This window comes from Phacochoerus africanus, chromosome 2 (genome assembly GCF_016906955.1).
Source record: "Phacochoerus africanus isolate WHEZ1 chromosome 2, ROS_Pafr_v1, whole genome shotgun sequence".
Classification (NCBI taxonomy): Eukaryota; Metazoa; Chordata; class Mammalia; order Artiodactyla; family Suidae; genus Phacochoerus; species Phacochoerus africanus.
This window is the reverse complement of record NC_062545.1, coordinates 525,646-544,607: the sequence shown is the minus strand read 5'-3', so window position 1 is coordinate 544,607 and position 18,962 is coordinate 525,646. Positions and strand designations below refer to the sequence as shown.

Here is an 18,962-nt window from a genome sequence, read left to right as displayed (position 1 = left end):
TTTTTGCCTTTTCTAGGGCCGCTCCCATGGCACATGGAGGTTCCCAGGCTAGGGGTCGAATTGGAACTGTAGCCACCGGCCTACACCAGAGCCACAGCAATGCAGGATCCGAGCCGCGTCTGCGACCTGCACCACAGCTCACAGCAACGCCAGATCCTTAACCCACTGAGCAGGGCCAGGGATCGAACTCACAACCTCATGTTTCCTAATCAGATTCGTTAACTACAGCCAAGACCGGAACTCCAGATTACTTGTATTTTGTTTTAATTATTTCTTTTCTTTTCTTTTCTGAAGTCAACAGCTCTTTATACTACCTTTGATGAAGTAAGTAAACTTATATCTTAAAACATTATGTTCTTGTAAAAGATTATATTCTTGTAAAATATAAAATTAAACATCAACCATAAGTCATATGATTACAGGTAAATGTTGAAAGTCATAAGCAAAAGAAAAAAAAAAGCACTGATTTAGAGTTAAATATAGTTTTCAGGCTCATTGAGACCCAGTCTAATAAGACCTTGTTTCCTAAAGTTATGGGAAGGTCATGGCACACATGTTACACACACACATGTATACACACACGTGTGCACACACACATGCAGTGTATACAGATACACACGCACAACTACACGTAAACACAATGATACATATACGCAGACACAAATATGGACATATATACACAAATGCATAGACGTGAATATACGCAAACACAAATGTACACACATTTACACATATAAATACACAATTAAGAATGTATGTATAAATATATATATGTGCATGTATATGTGTGTCTTCTGAAAGTCATTATATGGTTAGGAAAACCTTTGCTGAACACGTTTGCTATGTTTTAAGACTGTCTTTATTTCATTTAATTTTCTTTGGGCTTACATAGCATATGTCATACCAAAGGGACAGTATCTTTTGATACCAAAAGTTTCCATATGTGTTTGTATACCAGTTAATCAACTTCTATCTATCTTTCTTTCTTTCTTTCTTTCTTTCTTTCTTTCTTTCTTTCTTTCTTTCTTTCTTTCTTTCTTTCTTTCTTTCTTTCTTTCTTTCTTTTTCTTTCTTTCTTTCTTTCTTTCCTTTCTTTCTTTCTTTTCTTTCTTTCTTTCTTTTTTTCTTTCTTTCTGTCTATTTTTTGCTATTTCTTTGGGCCGCTTCTGCGGCATATGGAGGTTCCCAGGCTAGGGGTCGAATCAGAGCTATAGCCGCCGGCCTACACCAGAGCCACAGCAACGCGCAGGCCGAACCGCGTCTGCAACCTACACCACAGCTCATGGCAATGCCGGGTTGTTAACCCATTGAGCAAGGGCAGGGACCGAACCCGCAACCTCATGGTTCCTAGTCGGATTCATTAACCACTGCGCCACGACGGGAACTCCTTATTTCTTTTTTTAATTTAGAAAAATTTTTTGATGATTTTTATTTTTCCCATTATAGTTTTTTTTTTTTTTTTTTTGGTCTTTTTAGGACAACCCCTGCAGCATGTGGAGGTTCCCAGGCTAGGGGTCTAATTGGAGCTGTTGCTGCTGGTCTACGCCAGAGCCACGGCAATGCCAGATCCGAGCCGCGTCTGTGACCTACAGCACAGCTCACGGCAACAGTGGATCCTTAACCCATTGAGCAAGGCCAGGGATCGAACCCGCAACCTCATGGTTCCTGGTCGGATTGGTTTCTGCTGCGCCACGACGGGGCTCCCTGTTTTTCCCATTAGAGTTGATCAACTGTTTCTTTTTGGTGTTTAGATACTGGCAAAACACTTAAATGATGGTCAAATCAATCAGCTTCCGCTTTTGCTTGGAGAGCCAGCCATGGTAACGTATTAGGCGTTTACAATCTACTAGTCTCGTGTTCACAGACATGACCAGAACTTCTCAGACATGGCATTAATAATGGGCTTGTGACGCGCTCCAGAGAAGCACCTCTGAAGCATCCAGTGCCTGAACTCGCCGTCTCTGCAGCTGCCATTCGCTGAGCTCTGACCCAGCGGAGGTACTCTGCTCTGCGCCTGGATTTGAACGTCCCCCCCCAAGGCCCAAGGGTCTCCCTGCCCTGCTGCTAGACAGTGCTGTGCAGGTGGGGGAGCTGTACTGCTTAGGGGGACAACAGAGTCAGACGCAGCTGGTGAGGCCGAGTGCCGGATGAAAAGGCAGTTCGTGATTAGAGCCTTTTTCTGTTCATCAAGTTTGTGTCTCATGTGAAGATGTTACAGTGCCTTCTTTGGACTGTACATGGAATTTTTATATGTATTCCTTTTGATTGGGAGTCAGCCACCTAGGTTCCAGGTCCTGCTATGTGACATTTTGCCGACTGTACACGCAGGCGCTGGTTCTGCCGTCCGTCACTGAGGACGGTTGAATGGGTTGATCTAATGCTCTTTTCTATTTGAATCTGGCTCTTGTGTCCATTGGGGATTTGACTGGGTCAGCGAATGGGGTTTTCTGATTCTTGTTGCTCTACCTTGTGGAAGAATCCTGGGACTTAACGCCATTGAGAAAGAATCAGTGTTTCGTAGGACGTAAAACGAAGGGTGGTCTGAGAAAGGGCGCAAGAGACAGCGAGCGGTCGAGGGAGGGGGGAGGGGGAGGGGTGGCCACAGAAGAGCACAGCCGTGGTGTTTTTTCTTTTTTTGAATTGATGGGAACATTAGCTTCCGGATGGGGTCAACTCCGTTCTCTTTCCTCAGGAGGATGCGAGGGAGAAAGGGTGGTTCTGTGAGCCCTGGAGCCATTCCTGCAGCTTTGTGACATTGGCGCTTAGACTCCAAGCTTGTTAGCTTCTCAGCATTAGCCAAGGAGCATAAGGCAGAGGAGGGCTTCCCAGGAGATCCAGCCTGAGGAGTCGGGCTGCGGGGACAGGGGACGGGGCTTCCCGGGAGATCCAGCCTGAGAAGTCGGGCTGTGGGGGACAGGGGACGGGGATTCCTTATTTGTCAGGGTTTAGTTGCAGGAGGAGCGTCCCTGGAAATATCTGGCCAGGCTCCTGGGCTGCAGTGATGAGGCCGAGAGTCCAGGGACAATCCAGCTTGGTTCCTCCCTGTTGTGTGAATTGGTCACTTCCTTCTCAGGCTCCCTTTTCTATGATGGAAGTTGCTGTCCCTCAGGTGTTTCGGGCCTGCCTTCTCTGGGCCTTTGCACTTTCTGCTGAGAACACTAACACAATACCTTGTGTCCCTGTTTTGATAGGAGTTTCTCTGGGATTTCCTGAACTATCCAGAGGGCCCCCGTGTACGAGATCGTTTAAGCCATGGAGAGATCCATTTGCCGGAATTTCCAAAGGCAGCAACCAATCAATTGCTTGCATTTTCTTTTGTGCTTTTACTCAGATTCATTGATGAGGATTTATTATCAGTTTTTAAGGTAATGTATTGGGAAGAAGAGGATTTATTAGATTCATTTTCATTCATTTATGAAGAATGTGGTTTATTTTTTAATGTAATAAGCTTTTTTTTTTTTTTTTTGTCTTTTTGCTATTTCTTTGGGCCGCTCCCTCGGCTTATGGAGGTTCCCAGGCTAGGGGTCGAATTGGAGCTGCAGACCGCGGCCTACGCCAGAGCCACAGCAACGCGCGATCCGAGCCGCATCTGCAACCTACACCACAGCTCTCGGCAACGCCGCATCGTTAACCCACTGAGCAAGGGCAGGGATCGAACCCGCGACCTCATGGTTCCTAGTCTGATTCATTGACTACTGTGCCACGATGGGAACTCCTAATGTAATAAGCTTTTAATCACTTTTTAAAATTTTTAAAAATTTTTTTCTTTTTTGGCTGCATCCACAGTATATGGAAGTTCCCAGGCCAGGGATCAACCCAGTGCCTTCACAGAAACAAGCTGGATCCTTAACCCACTGTACCACAGTGGGAACTCCTGATCTGATCTTTTATTTTAATTTCCTTGAGTTACAGTATGTCTCCAACTGAACAAGTAACATGTATATGCATTTTCTATAAAAATAAATCATTATTACTTGATTTAACCTGAAATGATTCAGCCTACTTCTTAAGAATACATTTAGGAAGTTTCTCTTGTGGCTCAGTGGTGAACCTGACTAGTATCCTTAAGAATGTGGGTTCGATCCCTGGCCTCGCTCAGTGAGTTAAGGATCCGGTGTTACTGTGAGCTGCTGTGTAGGTTGTTGCAGATGCGACTCGAATCCCAAGTTGCTGTGGCTGTGGTACAGGCCGGCAGTTGCAGCTCTGATTCGACCCCTAGCCTGGGAACTTCCAAATGCTGCAGGTGTGGCCCTAAAAAGCAAAGGAAAAACAAGTACATTTGATTTAGTTTTTAGCAGTGATGAGATGGTGCAAACCAGAGAACAAAGTATAAAAGGGGACTAACTAAATAAATTGGAAAAACTTACAGAGGACTGTTATGTAAGGGGTAGAATATTTGCATTCGTCAATGAATTATAATTATTTTATTCAAAAAAATACTTAAGAATGGTAGTGTTAGTTTAATCTTTTTTTTTCAGATTTTACATGTAACAGTTATTTTAAAATTGTTTCAAAGTTCAAAAAGGATAGAAAAATTAATGTAAAAAGTGGAAGTCCTCAGGAATTTTGTTTCCCGGAGGAGCTGCTAGTAATAGTCGGGTGTCTCTGCTTCTCCATCCTTCTCTGAGCATCCAGTGTGGGTTCACTGAGAACCTGTTCTGTGAATAATAGCATTTTCATTAACAGCGTGTTTTTGGCATCTTTGTTCTGTCGTACCCCTCTGTCTCAGCTGCTTGACACCCCACTTACCATATGTCTTTGTCTCAACCACCCTTCATGCACACGTGATTTCTGATTTGCTCTGCTGTGGAAAATCTCTCACGTGATGCTGAAATAAACGTCTTCGTTCATTTGCGAATTCGTGTCGGTGACTTTGGAAAAGCGAAGTTCTAAGGCAGAGGTGTCGGAAGACCTTGTTTGCGTTTCATTTACTTATTTGCCTTGTTTTGCTGTCCCGTGTTTATTGGAAGACTGCAGATCTTTTGTGAACTGTCCGTTTCTGTCTTTTGCTCTGTTTCATTCCGCCTCATTTTCCTGACCAGTGTACAAGTCTTATTTGCCACTTTCAGAGCATGTTTCTTGTTATTTGTCCTTGGGTTTAGATGTTTTTTTTTTGTTTTGGCTCATGCATTTGGGGTCATTCTTAAAAGACCTTTTGCTTTTCAAAATTATAAACATATTCCTATGTCTTACCTTATACTTCTGTAGCTTTTTTCCTTCATTTACATCTTTTTTTTTTCTTTTTTGGCTCTACCTGCAGCATATGGAAGTTCCTAGGCCAGGGACTGAATCCAAGCCACAGCCTCAACATATGCCACAGCTGTGGCAATGCTGCATCCTTAACCCACTCCACCAAGCCTGGGATTGAACCCAAGCCACCTCCGAGGTAGTGCTGGATCCGTAACCCACTGTGCAGCGGCGGGAACGCTCCCATTTACATCGTTTGATCCAGCTGAAGTTTATTTCACCTGGGAGTGAGCTAGAGGCTCTAGCTTTATGTATTTATTTTTATGTTTTATTATAGATGATTTGCAGTGTTCTGTCGGTTTCTGCTGTACAGCAAAGTCACCCACTCATACAAATGTATGCATTCTTTTTCTCCTATTATCGTCCGTCATGTTCCATCACAAGTGATTGAATAGAGTTCCCCGTGCTGCACAGCAGGACCTCATCGCCTGTGCACTGCGGAGGCAGTCGTTTGCATCTACTGACCCCAGACTCCCAGCCCTTCCCCCCCCCCCCCCCCGGCCCCGGCAATCGCAAGTCTCTTCTGCACGTCCGTGAGTGTCTCTTTTCTGAGGCTGCGTCACGTGTCCTCGTGTAGGTGATTGTCTTTCTCTTTCGGACTGACGTCAGTTAGTCTGAGAATCAGGTTCCATCCATGTTGCTGCAAATGGCGTGGTTTTGTTCTTTCTTTAAGGCCGAATGGTACTCCATTGTGTACAGTCACCACATCTTCTTCATCCATTCATCTCTTGATGGACATTTAAGTTGTTTCCATGTCTTGGCTGTCGTGAAGAGTGCTGCAACGAAATGGGGTCCATATATTGAAAGCCTTCTTTTTCGATGAAGGCCCTCCAGATATATGCCCAGGAGTGGGATTGATGGGTCGTGTGGTAGTTCTGTATTTAGTTTTATGGGGTACCTCCATACTGTTTTCTATAGCAGTTGTACCAATTTATATTCCCACCAGCAGTGTAGGAGGGTTCCCTTTCCTCCACACCCTCTCCAGCATTTGTTATTTGTCGACTTATTGATGATGGCCATTCTGACTGGTGTGAGGTGGTACCTCGTGGTAGTTTTGATTTGCATTGCTCTAGTAATCAGGGATGTTGAAGAATTTTTTCATGTGCCTGTTGGCCATCCGTATGTCTTCTTTGGAGAAATGTCTGTTTAGGTCTTTTGCCCATTTTTCAGTTGGGTGGTGGTTTTTTGCTCTTGAGTTGCTTGTATATTTTAGAGATTAAGCCCTTGTCAGTTGCATCGTTTGAAAATATTTTCTATTTTCTCCCATTCCCTATGTTGTCTTTTTTTTTTTTTTTTTTTTAATGGTTTCCTTTGCTGTGCAGAAGCTTGTCTGTTTGATTAGGTCCCATTGGTTTATCTTTACTTTTATTTCTGTTGCCTTGGGAGACTGACCTCAGAAAACATTTGTTTGGTTGATGTCAGAGACTGTTTTGCCTGTGTTCTCTTCTAGGCGTTTTGTGGTCTCCTGCCTTACTTTTAAGTCTTTAAGCCATTTTGACTTACTTTTGTGTGTGGTGTGAGAGTGTTTCCAGTTTCATTGATCTTTTTATATGCAGCTGTCCGGTTTTCCCAGCACCGCTTGCTAAAAAGACTGTTTTTGTTTTTTTTTTTCATTTTATATTCTTGCCTTTTTTGTTGAAGATTAATTGACCATAGGTGTCTGGGTGTATTTCTGGGTTTTCTATTCTCTTCCGTTGATCTGTATGTCTGTTTTGGTACCAGTGCCACACTGTCTTATTACCATAGCTTTGTAACATTGAGGTCTGGGAGAATTGTACCTCCTCCCTGGTTTTTGTTCCTCAAGATTGCTTTGGCAGTTCTGGGTTTTTTGTGGCTCCATATAAATTTTTGGGTTGTTCGTTCTAGTTCTGTAAAAACTGTCATGGGTACTTTGATAGGGATTGCATTGAATCTGTGGCTTGTTTTGGGTCATGTGGCCATTTTTACAGTATTAATTCTTCCAACCCAGGAGCGTGGGATGTCTTTCCAGTTCTTTGAGTCCTCTTTAATTTCCTTGATTAATGTTTTATAGTTCTCGACATATAAGTCTTTCACCTCCTTGGTCAGGTTTATTCCTAGGTATTTAATTTTTGGGGGTGCAAATTTTTTTTTGTCTTTTTTGTTGTTGTTGTTGTTGTTGCTATTTCTTGGGCCGCTCCCTCGGCATATGGAGGTTCCCAGGCTAGGGGTCGAATCGGAGCTGTAGCCACCAGCCTACGCCAGAGCCACAGCAACTCGGGATCCGAGCCGAATCTGCAACCTACACCACAGCTCATGGCAACGCTGGATCGTTAACCCACTGAGCAAGGGCAGGGACCGAACCCGCAACCTCATGGTTCCTAGTCGGATTCGTTAACCACTGCGCCACGACGCGAACTCCTGGGGGTGCAATTTTAAATGGTACTGTGTTTTTATATTCCTTTTCTAATATTTCATTGGTAGTATACCGAAATTAACCAATTTCTGAATGTTACTCTTGTGTCCTGCTACTTGGCTGAGTTCATTGATCAGTTGGAGTAGTTTTTGTATTGAGTCCTTAGGGTTTTCTACATATAGTATCATGTCATCTGCATAGAATGACAAATTTACCTCTTCTCTCCCACTTTGGATACCTTTCATTTCTTTCGTTTGTCTGATAGCTGTGGCTAGGACCTCCAATACTATGTGGAATAAAAGTGGTGAGAGTGGGCGTCCTTGTCCTCTTCCAGATTTTAGCAGGAAGGCTTTCAGCTTGTCTCCATTGAGTATTATATTGGCTGTGGGTTTGCCATAAATGGCTTTTATCATGTTAAGGAATGTTCCCTCTGTACGCACTTCAGTACATGGCATCTTGAACGGATGCCGGATTTCATTGGATGCTTTTTCTGCATCTGTTGAGATGACCATGTGGTTTTGGACTTTTCTTTTGTTAATGTGGTGTGTGACGCTGATTGACTTGCATGTATTAAGCCATCCTTGTGAACTTGGGATGAATCCCACTTGGTCGTGGTGTGGGATCTTTTTTAATGTGTTGTTGGACTTGGTTGGCTAATACTTTGTTGAGAATTTTTGTGTCTGTACTCATTGAAGATACTGGGCTATAATTTTCTTTTTTGGTGGTATCTTTGGTTTTGGTCTTAGGGTGATGGGGGCTTCACAGACTGTCTCTGGCAGTGTTCCTTCTTCGGCCTTTTGGAAAAGTTTAAGGAGGTTGGGTATAAGTTCCTCTTTGTATGTTTGGTAGAATTTGCCTGTGAAGCCATCTGGTGCTGGACTTTGGTTTGTAGGGAGTGTTTTTATGACATAGTCAATGTCATTTCTAGTGATCGATCTGTCCAAATAATCTATTTCTTCTTGATTGTGTTTTTGCAGGCTGTGTATTTCTAGAAAGTTGTCCATTTCTTCTAGGTTGTCAAATTTGTTGGCATATAATTGTTCATAGTATTCTCTTATGTTTTTTGTATTTCTGTAGTATCTGTTGAGATTCCTTCTTTTTCATTTCTTATTTTGTTTACTTGAGTTCTTTCTCTTCTTCTTGGTGAGTGTGGCCAGAGGTTTGTCAGTTTTGTTTATGCTTTCAAAGAATCAGCTCTTGATTTTATTGTTTTTTTAGTCTCTATTTTACTGAGTTCCTCTCTGATTTTTATGATTTCCTTCCTTCTGCTGACTTTAGGTTCTGTTTGTTCTTTTTTTTTTCTAGTTTTTTAGTTGGTGGGCTAAGTCATTGATTTGAAATTTTTCTTCTTTTCTGAGGAAGGCCTGTATCACTACGAACTTCCCTCTAAGAACTGCTTTTGTGATGTCCCATAGATTTTTTTTTTGTCTTTTTAGAGCCACATCGGTGGCATTTGGAAGGTTCCCAGGCTAGGGGTCCACTCTGAGCCACAGCTGCTGGCCCATGCCACAGCCACAGCAACACAGGGTCCAAGCTGCATCTGTGACCTTCACCACAGCTCACGGCAATGCTGGATCCTTAACCCACTGAGCAAGGCCAGGGATCGACCCCGAGTCCTCTTGGATACGAGTCAGGTTTGTTGACCGCTGAGCCACGATGGGAACTCCGGTGTCTCGTAGATGATGAATGGTTGTGTTTTTGTTACCATTTTTCTCAAGGTGTTTTTTAATTTCCCATTTGATTTCTTCATTGACCCACTGGGTTTAGTAGCATGTTCTTTAGTCTCCATGTGTAGTCAGTGTTTTCTCATTTCTCTTCCTGTGGCTGATGTCTAGTTTCATGCTGTTGTGGCCAGAGAATACGTTTGAAATGATTTCTATACTCTTAAATTTGTTGAGGTTAGTTTTGTTCCCCAGTATGTGGTCAGTCCTTGAAAATGTTCCCTGTGCCCCTGAAAAGAATGTATGTTCTGGTTTGGGGATGTGATGTCCCGGAAGTGCCAGTGAAGTCTGGCTTTTCTTTTGTGGCCTTTAGGGTCTTTTGATTTTCTGTCTGGGCTCTTACCGTGTTGCCTCCTGATTTGCTGGCTAGAGGGTGTATCCATTGATGTGAGTAGGGTGTTGGGTCTCCCGTCAGTTTCTCCTTTCACGCCCGTTAGTATTTGCTGGCTGTATCTGGGTGCTCCGACATCGGGGTCGTATGTGTTGACGGGTGTAATGTCCTTCTTGAATTGGTCCTTTCACCATCAAATAGTGTCCCTCCTTGTCTGTTTTTATGGCCTTGCTTTTAAAGTCGGTACGTCCGATGCGAGGATCGCAGCTCCTGCTTTCCTGTCCTTTCCGTTCGCACGACACATCTTTTCCATCCCTCGCTTTCAGTCTGTACGTGTTCTTGGCCCTGAGGTCAGTCTCTTGTAGGCAGCGTCTTGTAGGCTCTTGGTTTTTCAGTCTGCTGCTCTGTGTCTTTTGATTGGAGCATTTAGTCCATTGACATTTAAGGTAACTATTGATAAATATGTTTAATGCCATTTTAAACCTCATTTTCCGGTTGATTCTGTGTTTCTTCTTTGTCCTTTCTTTTTTGGGTTGGATGATTTCCTTTTGTTTGATGCTTGTGCCCTCTTCTGTTTCGTTTTTGTGAATGTCTTATTAGGTTCTGATTTGTGGCTGCCCTGTTTTTCAAGTATGTTAACCCTTTGCTATATCTGCTTGCTTTAGCTTGATAGTCATATAGGCTCAAATACAGTCTTCAAAAAAAGTCTAGATTTTTCTTACTTTCCTTCCCCTCATTTTGGGATTTTGATGTCTTTTTTTTTTACACCTTCGTGCTCATCCTTCTGCTGTTCCTTGTGTTTTGTTTATTGTTGCTTGTATGGTGTGTGTGTGTGTGTGTGTGTTCCGGTTTTGTCCCATTCCTTTAAGGAGAGTGTCTTAAACTCCACATCATCGTTTTCTTCTCATCTCTGCCTCTGCCGCTTGTGGGCAGAGAGGTCTGTAGCTTATCATTGGTCATCAGCTTCATTTAAAATCACGCTGAAGCTTGTGGTTTGACTCCCGCATGAACCCCGTTTTCACGGAGAGTTTTGTGCCGTGTCTTGGCTGCAGAGACTTGTGTGAAGGAAGATGGTGGGAAACTGGGACACTTACGGAGCTAAGATGTGACAGAAGAAAAACCAGCGGCCTGACGTAAGCTGTGCTAATAGCTGTCCTTTCCCTAAACCAGGAAAAAGCAGCGGTGGAGGCTCTGATTAGTCTCGCGGACGGCTACACTGCTCGTTGTCACCCGGTTTCTCAGCTTAAGAGACAGGTACGCCTTGCAGGGGAGTGGGGGGCGCCGTGCTGCAGGTCTGCCCAGTGCAGGCCGGCCTCCTCCGCCGGACTCCGGCCGCAGCTCTGGCTTTCCAGCACGTACCATGCGGTGTCCGGCCTCGGCCAGGCTGCCCTGTCTCTCTGAGCCTCGGGTTCCGAGGCCAGCAGTTGAAGTGAAGGCGGGGTTGGCGTCCTCGGTGGTTTTGGAGCCTGTGCCGTGCAGGGCTGGTCATCCGTGGTGCTCGCCCAGGACGGGGCACAGGAGTGGCTTGCGGAAGAGTGTCGGTTTTGTGTGAGACCGGCTTTGGTCAGCCTGTGAAGCACACGAGCAGATGGCAAACTTCTGGGCTTTTCTGCCAGGCGGTTGCAGTTTGGACGTCAGCTTCGGGGCTGTGTGTGTGGCAGGCGGTCAAGGGGCTGCGCTGGGTCGTCGCCGAGAGCGTCACGATCACGACTCCCTGACTCGAAATTCTGAAGGGAAGGCACAAAAGCGGCACCGAGTGGGCTGGGGCGTTCGCGGGCCCCGCGGAAGCCGCGCCTGGAGAAGACAGGCCTGAAGTGGCATCCGGCAGAGGGTCGTGGGCAGCGGACACACGCGCGGGACAGAGGCCGGTGGCAGATGTCGTTCTCCGGCCTCGGCGGGGAGGACTCCGCCCGACCGCTGTGTCGCTGCTTCTGTGCTCGACGGTGCGCGGGGCCATGGGCGTCTCAGCCCTGTACCCGGTCCCCTCGCCATTCTGCGCTTCCAGAACAAAAGCGGGCAGGAGGGAGGACCCCGGATCTCGCCTCTCAGAGAGCCGGGGAGGGAGGGCGGCTGCACTGAGGAGCGGGGCTTCCGGAAGGACGCGGGGCTCCGGGTGGCAGGCCTTGCCTCCGGGCCTCCGGCCTCCTCGGCCCTCCTGCTCCTCGGCTGCCCCCCCCCCCCCCCCAGCCCCGACCTCCGTGTTCCTCTCCCGCCTTTCCCCGTGGCCTCGTGCCCCGCCGACGGGGACCTGCTCGGCTTCTCTCCAGCGGACTCCTCCCTCCTGTTCTTCAGGGGGCTCCTGCCTGGGGCTCCTGCTGCATCAGCAGGCACCTGGGCCCACGGCCTGCCTGGGCGGCTGGAGTCCTTGCTGGGCTCTGGGCCGCTCCCCCCAGTGGAGGCCTGGCTTCTTGCTCTGTGTCCGAGGTGACAGCCACCCAGGGGAGGGGACGAGGACCAGCTCTCATCAGGAGCGCGTTTTTACAAGTGCCCAGACGTGGAGTGAATCCCGTTTTTCACCTGCCCTTAGCTGTTTCATCAAGTAACTGAGACCCACCACCTAAAGTGTAACGTCTGTAACCATTTTATGACATGTTTTCTAGAATGTTCAGTCTTGAAAAGCAGTGGGCCTTTTCCTCTCAGGTGCTGAGCTGTGAGGAGAGCCTCAGACTTTGGCCTCTGCTGCCTTTGCCTGAAGGTGCAGGGAGGGAGGCCCCCCGGTGAGTCCTGCCCCGGGCCCCGCAGACCCCCGACCCGCAGACCCCCGGGCCCCGCAGGCCCCCGGCCCCGCAGACCCCCGGCCCTCGCAGACCCCCGGCCCCGCAGACCCCCGGCCCTCACAGACCCCCGGGCCCCGCAGACCCCTGACCCACAGACCCCCGGGCCCCGCAGACCCCCGGCCCTGAGGGTTTCTTCCCTGCGAGGCCTCCGGAGCGCAGATCCCTGGGAGGGGTTGCTGGGGCTGGTGTCGGCCGGGACCGGGGGGTGAGGAGAGGCCGTCGGGGGGGCCGCACCAGGCGCACGTTGGAAAGTGGGTCTGAAGTGGGGGCCTGGCTGGGACGCAGACCTGGAGGCACAGCAGGGGCATCTCCTGGGGGTCACCGGCACAGCCGCGGGCCTCTTGCCCTTGTCTTGTTGTCACCTCCGCCTCTGGTGGTGGCTTTTCGTTCTACATGCGGGGAAGCAGGTAGCAGGTTCAGTGCTTTGCTCAATGAACCGTTAACATAAACAGTATTTGCACAGGTGCTATCTGGGCGTCTTGCTTATTGTCGTGTGCCCTTAAATATTTTCTCTTTTTCAGACCAGAAGGTGACTCTGAAACAACTGCCTGCAGCTCTTTAATGACAGACATCGTGACTGAGCTGTGTGGCCATGTGCCCGAGACCCACCGCAGTCCCCGTGGCCCCGACGGCCTTGCTCCTGAGCAGTAAGTTCAGCGCCCCGGGTTAAACTGAGGAAGTTGTTAAAACTTGATTGAGCATCTTGGGATCTCAGGTTTGGGAGCTTGGTGGTAGTGTCGGGGTCCCGGTTGCCCTCGGAGGGATTATCAGCTCAGTGCGACAACCGTTGTGCGTGTCGAGTTGTTTGGGGGGGGGGTGTTCTAAACACACTCTGGTCTCACGATCAGGTGTGCCCTTATTTAACGTCTGACGAGTGTGACAGTTGTACCGGCAGCCCTACCAGAGGGTCTTGGTGTCACCGAGATGGGCTGGGCCCACGGGACTCTCGCTCTGGCCTGCAGGTGGCCCCAGCTGCTCCGGGACCTCTGCCATGTCCGGGTCCGGACTCTCTTCTGCCCCAGGGCCGCCCTGGAGGTGCTGTCCCTGCTCCGGAGGATCAGCGCCAGCTGCCACCTCGTGTCGGGCCAGGTGGCCACCTCGGCGGAGCTGTGGCGCCGGCAGTGGGAGGACAGGGCCCTGCGCTCCCGGCAGAGGCAGACCTACTTGCGCCTGACACGCAGGTGTGTGGCTCGCGGGCCTGCTCGGGGGCGGCCTTACCGCGGTGCGTTTCCAGCCCTTCGTCCAGAGAGAGACTTGTTTTCAGGGACAGTCACAGCGTGTGTCACTGTAAAATGCTGTTGGTAATTCTGGAACATGGGTTCTATCCAAATGAATATTTGGATTTAAAATACAGCAGCGGGCGAACCCGGGGGTGCCAGCGTCACGGTTTCCTCGCTTCTGTCCATCGTAGAATGTGCTGCAGCCTCAAGAAACTACCGTCTTAGACGGAGCCCTGGAATTGGGAGGTGGAGCGGCGCCTTTGTTTACAGCGCTTTTAATCAGTATCTCTAGGTTGCTTCCGGAAGATTCCCCCCAATTAACGCTCTTCCCAGCACTTGGTAACGTGAGGCCTGGCACACAGCTTTCCCAGAACGGGATATGTTTCAAATCCCTGCTGGGAACATGGACTCTTTCTCTGAGTGGAACTTGATCATGGAGGCACCGGACGATCTTGTGTTTAAGGCGCTGGTGAAGGCGAGGCAACTGCAAGGCAGGCGCTGACGCCTGGCGGCGGGGAGCTGGCGTCCCCAGAGCAGGGCCCTGCGGCTCAGAGTCCGGCAGGGTGCTTGCGCCCTAGGGACAGCTGGGACCCGACCCCCCGGCCACAGGGGCCGCGCCACAGTGTTCATTTGAGAAGGTTGGAGATAAGGACTCTTGAAAAAAGGTTGATTAGGTGAAACGTTTTTCTCCTTCTAAAGGGTATGTGTACATTTAGTATTATTTTATTACTAAATTTTAACTCACTGTATCTGTTTTTAGTATTAAGCTTCTGTCTCCCATGCTTTACCTGATTTTATTGCTGGTGGCACTGGAACGGGTCAACATTCACCTGGTTCATGGGAAAAATACTTTCGAGTATCAGCAGTATCTGAGGTAAGCAAAGCTGTGTTTCGGTAAATTTTGAATACTGTTTGATAACCTGTTCATTATTTTCTCGGTGATTTTTTAAAACCCCACAACCTGGCCCTTCACTCTTCCTCTCTGTGGATTTCAGTGCAAGTTTGTGAATCTTTCAAACAGACACAAGTGGGGAAATGAGTGTGATTTGCACTGAGTGCTCGGAATCCCTCCCTCTGGGTGAGGGGCATCGTGCTGGGGGCCGGGACCCGTGTCAGGCAGGCTCAAACCCAGGCTCCTGTTAGAACTCATCAGTTCCAGTTGGGGGGGGGGGGGTCCGCCTCCAGGAGCCCGTCTGGGTCTGGGAGGAAGGAGAGTGACGCTGCCTGACCTGCTTTATGCCCAGATCCCAGAAATGAGGCAGCCCCGGGAGGCCCCTGCCCAGCCCTGCGCCCGGTCCCCCCGGCCCTCCTGGGAGACCCAGTTTCATGAGCGTGAAAGCACGGCTGTGTCTGTTAGGAGCCTGGAGTCCCCGTGACATGACCGAAGGCAGCAGGTGTGGAGGGGTCGGCTGTGGGGTCGTGACCCCTCGGTCGGCCTGGGCCTCTGGAGGCTGGAGAGCAGGGTCCCTGGCCTCCACTGCTGGCTGCCAGCAGTGCCCCCAGTCGTGACATCCAAGAATGTCTCAGCCCAAGACCACACCTCTAGACAAAGGGTCCATGGAGTTTCATCAGATTATTCTTTCAACTAACCCCGAAGTTCGAACATTTTGAAAAATTCAAAGTTGGAGAAAATTGTAGACTGCTTGGGAAACCCTGAGAGAACCTGGAAACGGTGAAAACAGCATTTTTCCCCATCGGTCAGAGGGAAACCCTGGGAACATGGGCACGGATTCTCTTCGCGGAAGAGTCTTTCCAGCAGTAGTTGCTCTGGGTGGGCCCTGTCTCCTCGGACGGGCTGGACCCTCCGTCCGGGAGGAGAGGCTGGCAGTGGGGCAGGAGGCCCAGCCCGAGGGTCCTGGGAGGCTGCCCGTTGGGCGTCAGGTGTCTGCGTGTTTATGCTGGGTCCGTGCGGTCCCGAGAGCCTCTAAGGTCCTCTGTGGAATTAGCTCCTTCCCCTCAGAGCGTTGGGCACGGATGCGGGAGGAGGACAGTCCCGGGGGCTGCGTGGAGCTGCCGCTGTGCCCCGTGGCACTTGCACACGGCCTTCGTCCTGCTCATCCGCTTTGTATTCTCTAATTTCCGTCTTGCAGGTATTTCTTTTTCTTGAACCCTTAGATAGAAGTTAACTACATCCTTTCATTGTGACTTCCATAGTGAAGGGAATACGTTTAAATCATTGCTGCATTTTTCAATGCAGTAGAAGTAATTTCTTTCTTTTAAACAGGTTCTTAAAGTCTGTCTTGCGGTATACAGAGAACCTGGCAACTTACACCAGCCAAGAGAAGAATAAGTGGGGTGAAACTGTTGATCTCACACACGCAGCCTTGTTGAAAATTTGGACTTTTAGTGAGAAGAAACAAATGCTAATGCACTTAGCCAAGAAGTCCACCAGCAAAGTGGTCTAAAAAGTCAGGCTGCTTTGGCCTCTGTCAGAAAACCCGGCTCAAGTGGACTTTTTGGCACCTGAGTTGAAAAGCCAAAGGCAGGTAGCTTCAGGTTCTCTTTGATCAAGGCGCAAGGTCCAGTGCGCTACAGTTTTCCGATTTGCTTCTCCTGAGTTGTTGGTGTGAACCTCAAGCTGGATCCCCGGGAACCCAGTGGCCACAGTGGTTTGGGGCCTTATTTCCCCAGTGCACACTGTCCAGAGGGGAGTTTCTTTTCACTCAGCTCTTCTCCTGAAATGGATGGCTTCCTCTTACGGCCACAGGCCTGGTCTTGAAACAATGGCTGTGGCCAGGACCCACCCTGCACTCACTGCCCGGGCTGTGTGGAATGTCCACTTGTCTGGAGCTGGGAGGAAGCTGATGTGACCCAGGTCTTGGGCGGGGCCAGTGGGGGGAGGTGGGGAGGGACCACTCCTAGAAGGGGCTGGCCAGCAGGCCTCCTGGTTAGCAGGTGTCCTGCGTCCAGGGCTGGCGGCTTTAGTACAGGACCTAGGAGGGCAGGGGGCCCAGGGCCGGGCTGCCGCCGCCCCGGACAGCCTAAAAAGCTGGTCAGTGCTCTCGGGAGTCCTGTGGGCGGCGCAGAGCCCAAGTCCGCCCTCTGTCCCTCAGCCGCCTCCAGGCCTTGTGGGAAGGATGCCCCAGCACTTGTTTTGGCTCTTCTGCCATCAGAGGTGAGGGTGGAGGCTGCCATGGGAATGCGAAGCTGAGGCGGTAGGTGTCAGGTTCCACCTGCCACCCCTTTTAATGGAACCCCCACGTAAAGACAGAAAGAACCTCACGCTTCTGCCTGATGAGATGCCAGGTTCCCTGTGTCCATGTCCCCACCTCCAGAGGGTTCTTTTATACAGGGTCACAAGCTCCCGTGGACATACTCAGATTTAAACAACGACTTGTGGGGTTAGCAGTGCTCACCCTCCCGGTGTCGGCGCTGAACAGGAAGGGAGGCTGACCGCGCGTCCAGTCACCAGGTCCCTGGGGACCACAAAGCTGGCAGGAGCGTGGAGCGTGTCCCTTGGCCCTCAGCGGGTCAGCCTTGGCTTCTCCCCAGTAGTTTCAGAAGGGGACGCTCCCACGGCAGGTCCTGCTCGGTTGCTCCTGTTCTCTGCCTTTGGTCCCTGCAAGTGGGAGCGTCAGGAGCTTTTCCAGAGAGCTCCGCATCTCCACCTGTGGCTGCGGCCCTGTCCCCAGGGGGGTGGGGAGTGGCCCCCCTTTGTCTTGTGCTTCACTGGCCCGGGGCCGGGACAGCCAGCGCCTCAGCCGGGTGATGGAAGTGTTTCCTGGGGCAGAGTCCAGGCCGCGGAGGCCCAGCCGCCCCCTCCTCCCCTGCCTCCTCCACCCGTGTGACCTGCTGGTTCAGAGAGGAAGGCGTCCCTTTGTGGGCACGGCAGCCCAGGGCACCGCCCTGTCCTCCAGGGGCCGCCGTGGGGATAGAGGACCGTGGGCCTGCCGCAGTGACACTGGTGGGGGCAGCCCCAGCACGCAGGCAGGTTCCTGTCCCCTGAATGCCAGCAGAGGGCAGTCGTGTGGGACGGAAGTCTGCGGGTCTGCCCACGTCCCTCTTCCTGGCTTCCTGCCCTCAGTCCCAGGCCTCCTGCCAACCGATGGAGGCCTCCAGCCTTGTCCTTCCGGGCCCTGCCCAGCTTTCCCGTGGCTTCCTTTCCCGTCGATCCTGCCTGGTGAGATGAGCATCCTGATGTGGCTCCTGACTGGCAGAGCCCACTGTCCCCAGGCCACACTGGAGGCCACGAGGCTCCCAGCTTCACCTCGCTGGTGTCAGCATGTTTTGCAGAAACCACAGGAACTTCCTTATGGGGCAGCGGGTCACAGGAAGCCCTCCTTGAGCCCCAGGCACGCAGAGGAGCAGCTGTGTGGACCTGAGCCCTTTGCTTCTGTAGCCGGTGCTGTGGGCGAGAGCCCAGCTCCACCCTGGGCAGAGGGCACTGCTGTTTGAGGAGGCAGGGCTCTGGCTCGTCCCACTGTATGACACGGTGGCTCAGACAACGCGGCATCCGGTGTCCAGGGTGCAGGCTGGGCGGCAGCTGGGAGCTGGTTCTCAAGAGCGGAGCTTTGTCCCAGAGCCCCAGGGACTGTGCTGTCGCCTGTCCATGTCTCCAGGTGGCACCCTGATCCCTGTGGGTGCTGCGTGCACCACCATCCAGGGGGCCGCTGTCCGAGGGAAACAGCTTTCCTGCCCCTCTGCAGGCCTTGTTCAGGGCCCAGGTGACAGGGGCCATTGCAGGGGCCAGCTGGCTAACGGAACAGCACGCACAGGTCTGCTGGATGTGCTTCTCCAGCCAGAAGGCCCCAAGCACCCCGCCTCTGTCTCAGTGGCAGGGGACGGGAGAGGCCCCTGCGGGGGTTCGCCTGAATGTCCCCACATCGCTGGACTCTGCTTTTTGTGGTTTAAGCCCAGCCTCCAACGTTCACGTATCTTGCCGGGACAGCCGATGTGTCTTGTCTCCTGTAGCGGCTGCATCAGTGACAGTGCCACTCCAAGGGGCAGTCTTACCACTCTCAGCCCAAATGTCCCCCAAGAAGGAGGTCTGGATCCAAGAGCTGGCATTCCCCTACCGGAGAGGCACCGGGGGACAGGGACCGGGGCTTTCCTGTGAATTACAGTCGTTTTCCTCTTTGAATCTGATGCTTCCCAACTAAGCCACGCCCTGACCCAGGGCTCCAGTCCCTTCTGTGTGCCGGGCAGTTCAACCCCGACACCTGTAGGCTGTGTCCTCTCCCAGAGTCCTCGTATGCGCCCTATCCCAATGAAAGGCGACCCCAGCACCAGGTGCCTGCGCCAGGAACCGCAAGGTCACATTCAGCTCCTCCCTCACAGCCAGTTTTCCATCCG

At 50.7% G+C, this 18,962-nt stretch overlaps 1 protein-coding gene across 8 annotated transcripts in view; it reads left to right on the top strand.

Annotated features, from left to right (window-relative positions):
- Window positions 1–16,905, top strand: part of ERMARD (ER membrane associated RNA degradation) — a 29,574-nt gene extending 12,669 nt beyond the window's left edge. For 7 of the 8 annotated variants that reach the window (XM_047769692.1, XM_047769691.1, XM_047769687.1 and 4 more), the window contains 9 exons: window positions 295–324; window positions 1,752–1,820; window positions 3,192–3,365; window positions 10,844–10,927; window positions 12,314–12,390; window positions 12,972–13,097; window positions 13,413–13,631; window positions 14,431–14,544; window positions 15,895–16,905. In XM_047769692.1, coding sequence (XP_047625648.1) covers window positions 295–324; window positions 1,752–1,820; window positions 3,192–3,365; window positions 10,844–10,927; window positions 12,314–12,390; window positions 12,972–13,097; window positions 13,413–13,631; window positions 14,431–14,544; window positions 15,895–16,075 — 1,074 coding nt within the window. In that variant the 3' untranslated portion in view covers window positions 16,076–16,905. The remainder of the gene's footprint in view (window positions 1–294; window positions 325–1,751; window positions 1,821–3,191; window positions 3,366–10,843; window positions 10,928–12,313; window positions 12,391–12,971; window positions 13,098–13,412; window positions 13,632–14,430; window positions 14,545–15,894) is intronic. The other variant, XM_047769690.1, reaches the window with a different exon arrangement.
- Window positions 16,906–18,962: the final 2,057 nt, after the last annotated feature.